Source organism: Oncorhynchus gorbuscha, linkage group LG01 (genome assembly GCF_021184085.1).
Source record: "Oncorhynchus gorbuscha isolate QuinsamMale2020 ecotype Even-year linkage group LG01, OgorEven_v1.0, whole genome shotgun sequence".
Classification (NCBI taxonomy): Eukaryota; Metazoa; Chordata; class Actinopteri; order Salmoniformes; family Salmonidae; genus Oncorhynchus; species Oncorhynchus gorbuscha.
In genome coordinates, this window is record NC_060173.1 from 20,990,344 (window position 1) to 21,007,402 (window position 17,059).

Below are 17,059 nucleotides of genomic sequence, written 5' to 3' on the forward strand. Positions count from 1 at the left end.
TTTTTTCGATTAAATCGGTCCATATATAGCCTAGATATCGATCTATGAAGACTGTGTGATAAACGGAAAAAAATAGCGTCTTATAACGTAACGTCATTTTTTTTTTATTAAAAAAGTCGACGATAAACTTTCACAAAACACTTCGAAATACTTTTGTAATACAACTTTAGGTATTAATAAACGTTAATAAGCGATCAAATTAATCATGAGACGAAGTGTTTTCTATAGGGGTCCGTCTTGAAATACTGTCCGTTGTATTTCTCAACCAAAATATCCGGTCGGAGACCTGAAGAAAAAGCCTGTCTCTTGTTCGTTTGACCAAGAAACAAAGAATTGGCAAATGACAAGACTGTTGACATCGTGTGGAAGCTGTAGGTACTGCAACCTCAGCCCTATTTAATGTCGTTCGCCCATAACAATGGGTTGAAGCGGCGGATGGATATATTTTTCCACTTTCAGTGATCAGATTTTCCTGCACTTTTCGATGAAACGCACGTTCTGTTATAGTCACAGCCATGATTTAACCAGTTTTATAAACGTCTGAGTGTTTTCTATCCACACATACTAATCATATGCATATACTATATTCCTGGCATGAGTAGCAGGGCGCTGAAATGTTGCACGATTTTTAACAGAATGTTCGAAAAATTAGGGGGTAGGAGGAAGAGGTTAATCAATCATAATCACTAGTTATAACTACACATGGTTGATGATATTACTAGTTTATTTAGCTTGTCCTGCGTTGCATATAATCGATGCGGTGCACCTTCGCGAAAAAGGACCGTCATTGCTCCAACGTGTACCTAACCATAAACACCAATGCCTTTCTTAAAATCAATACACAGAAGTATATATTTTTAAACCTGCATATTTAGCTAAAATAAATCCAGGTTAGCAGGCAACATTAACCAGGTGAAATTGTGTCACTTCTCTTGCGTTCATTGCACGCAGAGTCAGGGTATATGCAACAGTTTGGGCCACCTGACTCAATGCAAACTAATTTGCCAGAATTTTATGTAATTATGACATAACATTGAAGGTTGTGCAATGTAACAGGAATATTTAGACTGATGGATGCCAGCCATTAGATAAAATACGGAACGGTTCCGTATTTCACTGAAAGAATAAACGTCTTGTTTTCGAGATGATAGTTTCCGGATTCGACCATATTAATGACCTAAGGCTCGCATTTCTGTGTGTTATTATGTTATAATTAAGTCTATAATTTGATAGAGCAGTCTGACTGAGCGATGGTAGGCACCAGCAGGCTCATAAGCATTCATTCAAACAGCACTTTTGTGCGTTTTGCCAGCAGCTCTGCTGTTTATGACTACAAGCCCATCAACTCCAGAGATTAGGCTGGTGTAACGATGTGATGTGAAATGGCTAGCTAGTTAGTGAGGTGCGCACGCTAATAGCGTTTCAAACGTCACTCGCTCTGAGACTTGGAGTAGATGTTCTCCTTGCCATGCATGGGTAACGCTGCTTCGAGGGTGGCTGTTGTCTTTGTGTTCCTGGTTCGAGCCCATGGAGGAGCGAGGAGAGGGACGGAAGCTATACTGTTACACTGGCAATAATAAAGTGCCTAGAAGAACATTGAATTGTCAAAGGTATATGAAATACAAATGGTATAGAGAGAAATAGTCCTACAATTCCTATAATAATTACAACCTAAAACTTCTTACCTGGGAATATTGAAGACTCATGTTAAAAGGAACCACCAGCTGTCATATATTCTCATGTTCTGAGCAAGGAACATAAATGTTAGCTTTCTTACATGGCACATATTGCACTTTTACTTTCTCCAACACTTTGTTTTTGCATTATTTAAACCAAATTGAACATGTTTCATTATTTATTTGAGGCTAAATTGATTTTATTGATGTATTATATTAAGTTAAAATAAGTGTTCATTCAGTATTTTTGTAATTGTCATTATTACAAATACTTTAAAAAAATTAGCCGATTAATCAGTATCGGCTGTTTTTGTCCTCCAATAATCGGTATCGGCATTGAAAAATCATAGTCGGTCGACCTCTACGCCACACACATGCACGCACACAGACACACGCACAAATACATGCACACACATTACACACAGCAGTGACACACTCCACACAACCACCTATAGCCTTGTGTGTGTTTGAAGGAATGTGTGTATTTCCATAATGTAATGTGTGATATGTATTGTTTGTGAGAGCATGCAGCTCCTGTCAGTGTGCTCAATGATGTGATCAACGGATGATGTTGAGAAAGAAAGAAAGAGAGCGAGATAAAATAAAGGAAACACCAACAAAGTGTCTTAATCGGGTGCTGGGCCACCACGTGCCAGAACAGCTTCAATGCACCTTCGCATAGATTGTACAAGTGTCTGGAACTCTATTTGAGGGATGTGACACCATCTTCCATGAGAAATTCCATTATATGGTGTTTTGTTGATGGTGGTGGTAAACGTTTTCTTTGTTCAATTGGGTTGAGATCTGGTGACACACCCTTTAAATCCCCTATGATCCTTTAAGACCATGCTAGCCAAAATATTGGGCAAGTGGGGATTTTTATACATGACCCTAAGCATGATGGGATGTGAATTGCTTAATAATTAACTCATGAACTACACCTGTGTGGAAGCACCTGCTTTCAATATACTTTCTATCCCTGTCACGACTTCTGCCGAGGTTGGCTCTCCTGCCCGTTCAGGCTGTGCTCGGCGGTCATCGTCACCGTCCTATTAGCCACTACCGATCCCTTTTCGGTTATCTGTTGGTTTTGTCTGATTGTTTTCACCTGTGTGTTAGTTAATTAGTATCTGTATATAATGTAGGTTGTCCCGCCCTTGTCTTGTGCGGGATTGTTTGTTTTTGTCATTTCGTTTCGGCTGTCTGTGTTTTTGTGTTTTATTTCTCCGGTTTGTCTGTTATTTCCTGTTTTGGATATTTTTCACCCTGTTTGTATTTTGGGTTGTCCGTGTTTATTGTTGTTCACCGGAGAATAAACCTCTATTCATTATTTGCTCTCTGCGCCTGATTCCACCCACCTTGACTAGTCGTGACAATCCCTCATTTACTCAAGTGTTTCCTTCATTTTTCCAGTTACATGTCTGTTCCATGTGCCTCAAAACAACATATATGCACACAACAAATTGATAACCTTGAACAATAGATATCTGCTGACAGATCCCAATGATCAAATCACCTCTCATTTGATTCCTTTCCTAGTAAGCTGTAGACATGGTTGGTTGTTCCATGTGGGAGCTTCCCCCTTTCCACTCAGTAACCCAGGCTCATAGCCATCCTCACTACCACAGCCAGAGAACAGCTGGCCATGACCAAATGGCCAGAGGGACATTCATAAAGACATGAATAGAATATGAATATTTATTTAGATTCTCTCCATTCTGGAATTCTAAATTGACAACATGATGTCCCCCCCAATCAAAAATATAAATTTTATTCCACTGTGACTACTCATTTTACATGATGCAACTGAACTGATGCAGCAGTCAATGAAGTGTCTTCTCTAGTAACCATAAGGCTGTGTTTAGTGTTTCCAGTCCTCTCTCATGTGACCCTCCCCACATTGTAACAATGAGTGTGCTGAAAGGAGCAAGCCTGTCGCTCCCAGCTTTCTTCTTCCAGCTGGCCAAACATGGAGAGGAAATACAAACTGTTACACAGATAAGTGACCAAATCAGTGGATTTAGAGGAAAGAATTCTTATTGGAGAGACAATATTTCAAAAGCGAAGCATGCTCCATTGCCTCGGCTGTGCATGTTTCTAACAAAAAACATCATCAGTAAGTGTCCCACACAAGTGATGACTGCTCACCTCCAATGCTTGGAAAAGTACTTTGGGACCTACTTCCCAATCCGTTTGACTGTGATGCTGGCCCAGTTGACATGATCGAGCTGTCATATGACCGAATGCATTCATGGGTCACTACGGAGGATTTCTGGTTCCCTCTGAGCATTAATGCCGCGATCAAAACAACTGGGAACTCTGAAATCTGAAATTTCAGACTTCTGACTTCAGCACGTTCAAGACAACTGGGAACTCTGAAAAAACGAGCTTAGACTGGGAAAACTCGTTTTGAATGGTCATCCAACTCCGAATTCCAACTCGAGAACTCGGGCCTCTTTCTAGAGCTCCGACTTTCCGACCTGAAGATCGCTGATGTTATGATTTTACCTTGTATTTTTCAAGGTTCCCAGTTGTCTTGAAAGCACCATCAGTGCTCTCATCTGCATTAAAACCAAATATCGATCCAGGCTGGATGTGACAGCAGAGATCTGGTGCGCACTGTCGACCACACCCCCTGACCTTGATGAAGCTCCGACGTGACATTTATCAAGCACTCCCATCTCATTAGTGCTGGTGAGATAAGATACGTTATGTCAGACTAATTTGAAATCGACTGTCATAGCCCCATATTAAAAAGTTAACATTGGCTGTTAATTACATAATACATACATACATTACATTTTTTCATATGATTGGGGTTGCGAGAATTTTCAAATGTCAAAATTGGGTTGTGGGCCAAAAAAGTTATGGAACGCCTGGGTCAGGGTTAGCTAACATGGTAAGTAGTTGCAGAGTAGGTAAAAGGTAGTAAGTAGTTGCAGAGTAGGTAAAGGTAGTAAGTAGTTGTAAAGTTGCTAATTAGCTAAAATATTAAAGTTGTTTGTGATGACATTTGAACACGTAACCTTTGGGTTTGAGATGTCTTTGCCTAAAGTAACCTTCTGTCTTATGTAACCATACCAAACGTAACATATCTCATGCATTTGAGTGTCCCCAATTTACATTTACTATGTTACGTCTAGCCTATTAGACCAGGTTGTGCTGGCCCACAGAAAGAAATCATGCTCTTTTCACTCTTGCACTCTTTTCTCCCTTTTCGTTTACTCTACAATGAACGGAGGGAGAGTTATCCCTCCTCACACACACACGCACGCACACACACACACACAAACTTAAGAGCGGCGACGGTTCCGAGGACTCAGAGATCAAGACAGTATTTTCCCCCAGGCTGGTAGCTGTAAGTGCGCTCATGCTCAACAACATGTATCTCAACCATGAGACTGAATGAGTATCAAACAGAATACTGCTCAGCTCATGGGCCTTATAGTCACTGATGAGATATTCCTGCCTGGGTTGGCGCCCCCCTTTGGGCTGTGCCGTGGAGGAGATCTTTGTGGGCTATACTCGGTCTTGTCTCAGGATGGTAAGTTGATGGTTGAAGATATCCCTCTAGTGGTGTGGGGGCTGTGCTTTGGCAAAGTGGGTGGGGTTAACCCTTCCTGTTAGGCCCTGTCTGGGGGTATCATCGGATGGGGCCACAGTGTCTCGTGATCCCTCCTGACTCAGCCTCCAGTATTTATGCTGCAGTAGTTTATGTGTCGAGGGGCTAGGATCAGTTTATTATATCTGGAGTACTTCTCCTGTCTTATCCGGTGTCCTGTGTGAATTTAAGCATGCTCTCTCTAATTCCCTCTTTTTTTCTCTCTCTTGGAGGACCTGAGCCCTAGGACCATGCCTCAGGACTACCTGGAATGATGACTCCTTGCTGTCCCCAGTCCACCCGGCTGTGCTGCTGCTTCAGTTTCAACTGTTCTGCCTGCGGCTATGGAATCTTGACCTGTTCACCGGACATGCTACCTGTCCCAGACCTATTATTTGACCATGCTGGTCATTTATGAACATTTGAACATCTTGGCCATGTTCTGTTATAATCTCCACCAGGCACAGCCAGAAGAGGACTGGCCACCCCTCATAGCCTGGTTCCTCTCTAGGTTTCTTCCTAGGTTTTGGCTTTTCTAGGGAGTTTTTCCTAGCCAACGTGCTTCAACACCTGCATTGCTTGCTGCTTGGGGTTTTAGGCTGGGTTTCTGTACAGCACTTTGAGATATCAGCTGATGTACGAAGGGCTATATAAATAAATTTGATTTATAGCTGTTGCCTATTGCTGTGTAATAAATGTTATGTAATATTGGAAGAAATACTTGTTAGTTACATAAATAATAATAAACAAATTATATAAGAATAAATTAGACCGAAGCAGATAGTTCACTGGGACGGTATCAATTTTCAAATCACTCTCTCGGTCTCTCGTGTCAACAACATCTTTGTGTGATTTGCTCCCATTTATGTGTCACAATATGTCACTTTTAAAAACATATGGTCATAGAGCTGTAATATGTTGGAATGGGCAGAAAAATAATCATATGGTCATAGAGCTGTAATATGTTAGAATGGGCAGAAAAATGAATGGAGCAGCTGACGTCTGGGAGCATAGCCAAAAGATCATGTTCATAAAATGGAGCCTTCACTGGTGGAGAATACAGATTAGTTGCACATCATATCAGTTAACGGGAGGCAGGATAGAGGACAGTTGTGCTGGAGGAAAGGGGTTAGCATGCTCCTAAGATGGCTGTGTGGGTGGCAGGAATGGTGTAGGGACATAGGGACACAAATCCCAGGTTCAGATTGGAACATGAAGTGGGATGAAGTTGTTACATTCAAATCACCATTTGCACACCATCCCTTGTTTCTCAGACACTCACTTTTACCTATGTCTACTCCTGCGTCATACCTGTACTCTGTCTGAATCTATATAGTTTATATAGTCAACACTTCAGTATAGAGCCAGGTTAAAGGGATACACAGGGAGTACATCCCTCTCTCACAGTGGAAATGTGCAAAAACGTCAACCATTGACTTCAATCCAACAGGCCCACAGTAAGTCTCCACATCTTAACAACAGAAACAGCTTTACCTTTTCTTCTCCAAAACCAATACTTTTGGCGTCGGTTCATTTTCAGTATCCAAAGTCAACGCCTTATCTTTAGAGAACACCTTTCAAAATCTTTCATTTTCATACCCTGTAGGCTCTATACTATGGTGACATCACATGGCCTTGGGGGTCCCCTGCATTCTTTGATGAGTGTCACTGTGTCCAACATGGTGTCCTACTCCTGTAACTCCCAGGTCACCTACCCAAGGAGATGCGGCGGGGCAGCCTTCGGGACCTGCGGTAGCCACTGGCCAGGCAGTCCATCCTGTCTCCCTGTCCGGTCGGTAGGGCTGACAACTGGAGCAGGTCGCTGGGCGTACAGTCAGGCAGAGAATGTGGAATACAGAGCCAGAAAACCAGAGAGGCAAGGAAAGTGCATCTGACACTGGGACTGAAGCCACACTTCCTGCATGTGAATGGTTGCCCAAAATACACCATCCTCCCTACCTCGCCCTCTCCCTCTCCCTCCACCAGCTGAACAATGGATGGGCCTATGGAGCTCCCTGTGCTGGGTGAGCTGGAGAGAGAGTTGGGGGGGAAGCAGTAGTAGACCTATATGAAGGATGGGGTGCTCTACGTTCCCCTGTAAGTTCCTCTATGTTCAGAGTGACATGTGTCTGTGTCTCTCCCTAAGCTCCTCTGCCGAGCTCTAAGACTGTGGACTGGACCAGAGAGTTGAGTCAACTCAGAGGAGCCTCAGAGCAGCACGCTGTCAGCCAGGCGGGAAACAACACACCACAGTCAGGAATCACCGGCAGTTGCATGGAAAGAAAAACAGGAACCATGACTGAGACAGCTAACCAGTTACCTTTTGGCAAGAATGGGTTTGGCCTGGTGTTGCATCAGTGGGAGTGTAGGAGTGTAAAGTCTCTTTAGTATCTCCATTCTGTTGGGTCTATGGGCTCACTGACTGATGGATTTGGGGTTTCCCTTGCCTCAAACCAGGCAAGGGAAACAGCTAATTGTAGCTAATTGTATGAGGGGTCAGGAAGCTTTCCGCTTGAAAGAAACAACAACATTAAATAGGACCGGAGTTGAAAAACGCAGTGGCGTTGAACATTCACATGGGTGTGCTGACTGAAACAAAACAGAGAACCCCCTGGGCAGGTGGTGGGGGGACAACTGCAGGAAGTGTGTCACCAGACCCTTCCCCTCCCTCCAGCCCAGACAAACTCATACACACATTTCTGTACAAACACACTCAAATAATCCCCTTCCCTTCACCTCCCCGTAGGCCTGGGGAAGGAATGAGAACGGTAGGGTGTGTGTGTGTGTGTGTGTGTGTGTGTGTGTGTGTGTGTGTGTGTGTGTGTGTGTGTGTGTGTGTGTGTGTGTGTGTGTGTGTGTGTGTGTGTGTGTGTGTGTGTGTGTGTGTGTGTGTGTGTGTGTGTGTGTGTGGTGGAGTACTCTCTCACACCTGGGAAAAGGGTGAGTGGCCTTGACTCCTACTTTTCCCACCACTAAACGTATTGCCCACTAGGCTGGAGAAAAACACTTCCAGGCAAACACATCTGATAATAGTAGACTCATCCTATCAAATTGACCATTCACATCCTGGGTAAAGAAACACACGGCTGAGGCTGCACTGTCAACTTCTCTTTATCTGTAGAAAACCAGTCATTGGCCAGATAGGAGGGGTATAATGCAATAACAGAGGATAATTTCATATGAACATGAGGTAAACCAAACCATGGGAAGCTATCTTTTTCCTTAACATCTAATAGAACAAACAGGGGGAAACAGAAGATATTCCATTGTTTGTTATCATTGTATGTTACCATTGTATGTTACCATTGTATGTTATCATTGTATGTTACCATTGTATGTTATCATTGTATGTTATCATTGTATGTTATCAAAACCGGAAAGCGATTTTTTTGGGCCCCCCCCAGTTTTTTTTTTGGGGGGGGGTCAAGAGACTGTAAAATCACCAGGGATTCAGCTACAAATTTGTTTAATTTAAGAAATATGTTCCCAAGTATTCCCACAAATAAAAAAAGACAAAACATAGACAAATAAGAATTTGTTCTTAACTGACATGCCTAGTTAAATAGAGGTAAAATAAATGTAAAACATATGTGATCGTGTCTCAATGTAATCAAGGTATTAAATTATTGTTATTTTGAAATATAATCTATTTCTGGGCTTAGTTGTGGTCAATTTGCTGTGTACAAATGATTGGAATTATGTTCTGGACCCCCGACCAAAATCATCCCTCAGCTGAATCTAGTTGCCTACCCCTGACCTAGTGGTTGCAGACTCACCAATCCCTACCCCTGACCGAGTGGTTGCAGACTCACCAATCCCTACCCCTGACCTAGTGGTTGCAGACACACCAATCCCTACCCCTGACCTAGTGGTTGCAGACTCACCAATCCCTACCCCTGACCGAGTGGTTGCAGACTCACCAATCCCTACCCCTGACCTAGTGGTTGCAGACTCACCAATCCCTACCCCTGACCTAGTGGTTGCAGACTCACCAATCCCTACCCCTGACCGAGTGGTTGCAGACTCACCAATCCCTACCCCTGACCGAGTGGTTGCAGACTCACCAATCCCTACCCCTGACCTAGTGGTTGCAGACTCACCAATCCCTACCCCTGACCTAGTGGTTGCAGACTCACCAATCCCTACCCCTGACCTAGTGGTTGCAGACTCACCAATCCCTACACCTGACCGAGTGGTTGCAGACTCACCAATCCCTACCCCTGACCTAGTGATTGCAGACTCACCAATCCCTACCACTGGTATTAATCAAAAGCATTTTATCAGAGACATTTTAGTGAGCATTCACTGCTATCTAGTGGAGTTGTTGGGAACTGGAATTATTAATTACACCACAGTTCAAAATAGGGGTACGGGTGTGTAGACTAAAACCCTCTGAGGAATATTGAAAGAGCTATATTACCCAGTTCCTGCTATGTGAGGAACAAACCCACCTAACTCACTGTGATGATATATTTCCAGAGGGAAGGGAGGGCTTCTCGACATACCAATAATGTGAAATAATAGGGGTTGACATGATTTTTCGATGACTACCCCATCCTCTGTCCCCCATACCTACAAAATCTGTAAAGTCCCTCAGTCAAGTATTGAATTTCAAGCACAGATTCAACTAAAGGCCAGGGAGCTTTTCGAAAGCCTCATAAAGAAGGACTGTGATTGGAAGATGGGTAACAATAACAAATCAGCATGGTCAAGTTAATAATTATGCTGTGGATGGTGTATTAAACCACACAAAAACATATTTTTGCTATCTCAGATTGTTCTGCCAACAATATACTCTACAACTACAGTACATCACATTTCCAGAGTGGACTCTCTGCTACTTTTTAAGTTATGATACATGAGCACCACCAACACAGTGAATGGATTCAAACACAGGAAAATAGATTCAAGGTGAACTCCCTCTGTTGGTGATTTGCTGAATGTACTGTACAATCTGTTAGGTTCTAATTTTGAGTAAATAACTCACGGACACTAGAGAAGTTTATAACCAAGTTTAATTCTTCCCAAAGGGTTGATACAGCTGGATTCAGACAAAAATATTTCACACAAGCACTGATATTTAACCCTTTCTCCTATGCTGAGTCTCCTCCTCCACATCTGAACAGCCAATGCATCTCTGTTGCTAGACAGAACTTTAGTGATATCTGTTCTTCCTCACTTCATCTAACCTGACCTAAAGTGCTCACTCCTCCCCAACTCAAGGCTGTCATGGTTATTGATACCAGACTGTGTCTCTTATCCTCTCAGAGGATCCCTGATGGCTAACAATAACATATCCTGACACAACGTTATGCAAACGTTATGCATTACACTCTCTCCCTCAGTGACATTGTTAGTTTCCAAGATCTCCACCCGTCTCCCATTATCAATGCCTGCTACATGTAATCGCTTCCCTGTACTCAACACATTCCAAGCTTAGTTGCACACACTATATACCTTCCTCCTATAACCCTTAACTTCTGGTGTAGAGCCTCTAAACCTTAGCACTCCATCAGTGACATGAATAAGTATATTTTCATATTCTCAGAACCCAACAAATCCTAAAGGAGGGTTGTGATTGGTTAATTACCTGTAATGTAAGTTTCTATGTATAAAATGGGTCTTATCCCAAAAAGTAATAGAGAGCCCACTCTGGAAATGTAACTTGTTTGAAGAGTATATAGTTCCTAACAATATGTAAAAAAATATATATATACAGTATATATATAAAAAAGCTCAATCAGAAAGTGTGCCTTTATTATTAATAATAATATTTATAATCTTGAATAAATTCATATGAGAAGAAAAAATTATCCAGAATATAGGCCTAGTCCTTATTATAGGACACACTATAAGGAGTACAATGACACCAATATGTTGTCTCTACGGTTCACGGGTTTTACAGGAGACAAGGGTTTTACAGGAGACATGTATAGGTCTAAAAAGGGCCTAAAATGGCCAGTTTCATCATGATTTTCACAAAACAACTACAGTGGGGCAAAAAGGTATTTAGTCAGCCACCAATTGTGCAAGTTCTCCCACTTAAAAAGATGAGAGAGGCCTGTAATTTTCATCATAGGTACACTTCAAACTATGACAGACAAAATGAGAAGAAAAAAATCCAGAAAAATCACATTGTAGGATTTTTAATGAATTTATTTGCAAATTATGGTGGAAAATAAGTAAAATAGAATACGTGGACAACTACAAATACCTGGGTGTCTGGTTAAACTGTAAACTCTCCTTCCAGACCCACATCAAAAATCTCCAATCCAAAGTTAAATCTAGAATTGGCTTCCTATTGCACAACAAAGCATCCTTCACTCATGCTGCCAAACATACCCTTGTAAAACTGACCATCCTACCAATCCTCGACTTCGGCGATGTCATTTGCAAAATAGCCTCCAATACCCTACTCAACAAATTGGATGCAGTCTATCACAGTGCAATCCGTTTTGTCACCAAAGCCCCATATACTACCCACCATTGCGACCTGTACACTCTCGTTGGCTGGCCCTTGCTTCATACTCATCGCCAAACCCACTGGCTCCATGTCATCTACAAGACCCTGCTAGGTAAAGTCCCCCCTTATCTCAGCTTGCTGGTCACCATAGCATCTCCCACCTGTAGCACACACTCCAACAGGTATATCTCTCTAGTCACCCCCAAAACCAATTATTTCTTTGGCCACCTCTCCTTCCAGTTCTCTGCTGCCAATGACTGGAACGAACTACAAAAATCTCTGAAACTGGAAACACGTACCTCCCTCACTAGCTTTAAGCACCAACTGTCAGAGCAGCTCACAGATTACTGCACCTGTACATAGCCCACCTATAATTTAGCCCAAACAACTACCTCTTTCCCTACTGTATTTATTTTATTTATTTAGCTCCTTTGCACCACATTATTTTTATTTCTACTTCGCACATTCTAAAGGTGAAATAAAAAAATAAAAAATATATTTTTAAGTGGGAGAACTTGCACAATTGATGGCTGACTAAATACCTTTTTGCACCACTATACATATACACATGTAAAAAGCATATCATACATTCCTCTCAATGAAGTGTCTATGTGAGAATTGCCAGAGCAATCTGAGACTAATTCAAAAACTTTTGCCCTAAATAAAGCCTTTATGTTTGGTGCAAATCCAACACAACTACAGGAGGTTGGTGGCACCTTCCTTGTGGATGATGGGCTCATGGTAATGACTGGAGCAGAATCAGTGGACTGGTATTAAATACATCAAACACATGGTTTCTATGTGTTTGATGACATTCCATTTGCTCCGTTCTAGCCATTATTATGAGCCGTCCTCCCCTCAGCAGCCTCCACTGAACACAACACATCACTGAGTAACTGCCTCTTCATTGTCAAGCATGCCCATCATGGTATGGATATGCTTGAAATCGGCAAAGACGGGGAGTTTTTTCTTCCACTTTTTAATTTGTTTTTAAAAATGTTTTTTAAAATGTACCCCTTTTTCATGGTATCCAATTGGTAGTTACAGTCATGTCTCAACGCTGCAACTCCTGTACGGACTCGGGAGAGGCGAAGGTCGACAGCCATGCATCCTCCGAAAAACAACCCGCCAAGCCACACTGCTTCTTGACACAATCCCCCCTTAACCTGGAAGCCAGCCGCACCAATGTGTCGGAGGAAACACTGTACACTTGGCAACCGTGTCAGCGTGCACTGTGCCCGGCCCGCCACAGGAGTCGTTAGTGCACGATGGGACAAGGACATCCCTGCAGCCAAACCCTCCCCTAACCCAGATGACGTTGGGCCAATTGTGTGCCAGCCCATGGGTCTCCCGGTCGTGGCCGGCTGCGACACAGCCTGGACTCAAACCAGGATCTCTAGTGGCACAGCTTGCAACTGAGCCACTCAGGAGGCAGGAGTTTTATCTTCGACTTTGACATTACATAGTATTTTGTGTAGATCAATGACAAAATACAATCACAATTAAATTAATTTCAATCCCACTTTGTAACGTAACAAAATGTGAAAAAATCCAATTGGGGTGAATACTTATGATACCCACTGTACCTGTATCTTCCATAGAGATGTACTGTTACATTCCAAGAGTAACAGTATTGATAGTCATAGCTTCATGCCAAAACTTGAATCCCATATAGAATCGAAATCACATTGAGACTTGGATGAATGAAATCAACGCATTCAATTATTATTAAGAGAACACTCCAATAAACATTCATTGACTTTGTGGCAAAAAAAAAATGGACCTTGGATGAATACCTTGAACATGCAGGGCCTAACTTAAAGCATGTGATGAAGATCAATGTAGTCTGGCTTTGCCTCTAACCTCATGATATGGGCTATCAGGGGTTTATACACAGTCACATGCTCATACCAAAGCAGGAGCACAGAGAGAAAACACAAAAGCAAAAAGCACAGAAAGCACCGAGAGCATTAGCGTAGTAACCTAAACTATAGCCTGTTCAATAGGGCCTCCGTGGGGAAACCTGAAGAGCTCTGGTTCCTCATTCTGACAAACTATCATTCATACATTAGTCTATGCAGAAAGATGCAGTTGCAGGAAGGCTGTCACTGTAATTCATGGCTAACAATTAATGAAGTGGTAATAACCCATGTTTATGACATGCCAACTTAACAGACTATAATAAAGCTCTGATATTTATAATGAACTGAGTGAGTTGTGCAACACCAGGGTTTGAGAGTGAGTTAAAGCTAGTTGAGAGAGACAGAGGGCTCAGCTCAGCGCAACAACCACCACAATAACAATACACCACAGAGCCATTGATGCATCCAGCCCAGCTATGCTATCCCAGGGTGCCCTGCTCCTTCCCAGGGCAAAGGGAACACAAACAGAACCTTTGTTATGGCCCCAGATCCAGCTACTTGCTGTCTGTGGTTAATGAGGGAAATTTGACTCAGCAAGCAGAAGAATTCCTAAGATGCCAACAAACAAAAGTGCGGTGCAGGTGTTAAACTGACACGTTATAGTGTGATGGCTGGAGATATTGGACATACACACAAAATCAGTCTTTAGACCATATGGGGAAGAGTGTGTTTACAGGAACCACGGGGATGCACATCTCAGGCAAAATCCGCACTGAGCTAAAGGGTAGACACCATCATTACATTTGCAGACGACACAACAGTGGTGGGCCTAATCACCGACAACGGTAAGACACCCTATAGGAAGGAGGTCAGAGACCTGGCCGGGTGGTGCCAGGACAACAACCTCTCCCTCAACATGATCAAGAAAAAGGAGGTGATTGTGGACTACAGGAAAAGAAGGACCGAGCACACCCCCATTCTCATTGACGGGGCTGTAGTGGAACAGGTTGAGAGCTTCAAGTTCCTTGGTGTCCACATCACCAACAAACCATCATGGTCCAAACACACCAAATAGTTGTGTGAAGAGGGCACAACATTGCCTGTTCCCCCTTAGGAGACTGAAAAGATTTGGCATGGGTCCTCAGATCCCCAAAAAGTTTGACAGCTGCACCATCGAGAGCATGGTTGGTTGCATCACTGCCTGGTATGGCAACTGCTTGACCTCCGACCACAAAGCACTACAGGGGGTAGAGCAGCAGGTGACTATAGAGCAGCAGGTGACTGCAGGTCAGAGGAGACGCTTGAGGATGACTCATGACTGATCACATGGTGTCTCTGAACTCTACAGTATTACCCCACTTGATTTAATTAAGTGACATCTAATTTGTCTATTTCCGTTAGTACGAACTCAGCCTTAAAGGGTCACCTCACCACTCTATCCTGGAGGTGACATTGCCCAAAGGCAAAGTTTTCACCAAACAGAAGGCACGTAGGCTATAGGCTCTGATTTCAATAAAATATTTGCAATGCTCCATGTTGTTTGCACAACCACATTTAATCTCGCCACGACAGGGAGAGACAAGACTGGGCCATGTAAGTGTTCCACCCCTCTCTCTCTGTAGCATGCCTAGGCACAGGCTGGACAGACTCTCAGTAACAACAGAAAGAAGGAACACTAGTCAAGGGGTTGAAATAGAAAACTATTTGAGGCATTAAAGAAATTACATAACAGGTTAAGGCATGTCTGCCACCTTCCCCCTCATACATATCTGACTGTTCAGCAGTCAGCAGTCTAGTGCAATGCAATCCCCTCTCTGTACAAACACACACTACAGGTGTGTTGGCCATTCCATACTTTCACAATAGCTCAATAGCCTAGCCCAAGATTATGGCAACCATTTATGTTCACCCAATGACTAGCCTGGAGGAGTAGAACAAACCCCTATTTGGATGTCATAAGGTGAATGCACCAATTTGTAAGTCGCTCTGGATAAGAGCGTCTGCTAAATGACTTAAATGTAAATGTAAATGTAATGTTCAGCCCAGTAATTATGCTGAAATAGTTTATGTGTCGGGGCACTAGGTTCAGACTGTTATATCTGGAGTATTTCTCCCGTCTTATCCGGTGTCCTGTGTGAATTTAAGTATGCTCCCTCTAATTCTCTCTCTCTCTCTGAGAACCTGAGCCCTAGGACCATGCCTTAGGACTACCTGGCCTGATGACTCCTTGCTGACCCCAGTCCACCTGGTCGTGCTGCTGCTCCAGTTTCAACTGTTCTGCCTGTGGCTATGGAATCCTGACTTGTTCACCGGACGTGCTACCTGTCCCAGACATGCTGTTTTCTCTCTCTCTACCCCACCTGCTGTCTCTAACTCTGAATGACCGGCTATGAAAAGCCAACTGACATTTACTCCTGAGGTGCTGACCTGTTGCACCCTCTACAACCACTGTGATTATTATTATTTGACCCTGCAGGTCATCTATGAACGTTTGATCATCTTGGCCCTGTACTGTTATGTTCTCCACCCGGCACAGCCAGAAGAGGACTGGCCACCCCTCAGAGCCTGTTTCCTCTTTAGGTTTCTTCTTAGGTTCCTGCCTTTCTAGGGAGTTTTTTTCTAGCCACCATGGTTCTACACCTGCATTGTTGCTGTTTTGGGTTTTAGGCTGGTTTCTGTACAGCACTTTGTGACATCGACTGATGTAAAAAAGGGCTTTATAAATACATTTGATTGATTTATGATGTGCAAGGTATGTGAAACAGTACATACAACTACAGTAACACGATAAGATTTTTAAAGTAATAGTGTGGACGGACAGTGAAGCAAGGCAACAGAATCTCTTTTAGTTTATATGTGCACATGCACAAAAGTAAAACATGATCACTGTGATGGAATAGCCAAAAGCAAACCCTAACATTTCACAGTATCAAGGCACTACTACACACGTTATTAGACATGTTACACCAAATATTACACTCACTGTACCCAATGTTGAGGATCTGAGTTGTATATGTTTTTTTTGTCCGTTTGAGCGAAACACGCCACTACCAGCTACGCACCGCCATCGGTCAGTCACTCACCTGAATATTCATCATGTTCCATGTCAGATTCGCCAAAAGTTCGGGGTTTCCTCCGGAAGGCGACCCGTCTGAAGTCGTCCATGTCTTTATCCTGTGCTGACCGTTCCAACATTGAAAACGATTTACAGAGTGAGCAGCTCTATCGGGTAGTCGAGCCTACTCGAGCACTGAAATGCACAATTAGCATTCAACATATTAGGCTACAGTTAATTTAATTCCATGTCAAACAATATTCCAACTAATCATCGACCGCAAAATGAAACAAACGTGTTGAAGGTGTCACAGGCAAGTAACGCATATATTTTCCCAGATAGCCACTATAAACGCTGATGACAAAGTCCAAAGTCAATGCGCTGGTGCGTCCGCTCTGCGCT

At 43.0% G+C, this 17,059-nt stretch overlaps 1 protein-coding gene across 1 annotated transcript in view; it reads right to left on the bottom strand.

Moving 5' to 3' along the window:
- LOC124034569 (FYVE, RhoGEF and PH domain-containing protein 4-like) overlaps window positions 1–17,059 on the bottom strand; it is a 123,659-nt gene extending 106,600 nt beyond the window's left edge. Inside the window, exon 1 of the mRNA XM_046347956.1 lies at window positions 16,686–17,059. Coding sequence (XP_046203912.1) covers window positions 16,686–16,797 — 112 coding nt within the window. The 5' untranslated portion in view covers window positions 16,798–17,059. The remainder of the gene's footprint in view (window positions 1–16,685) is intronic.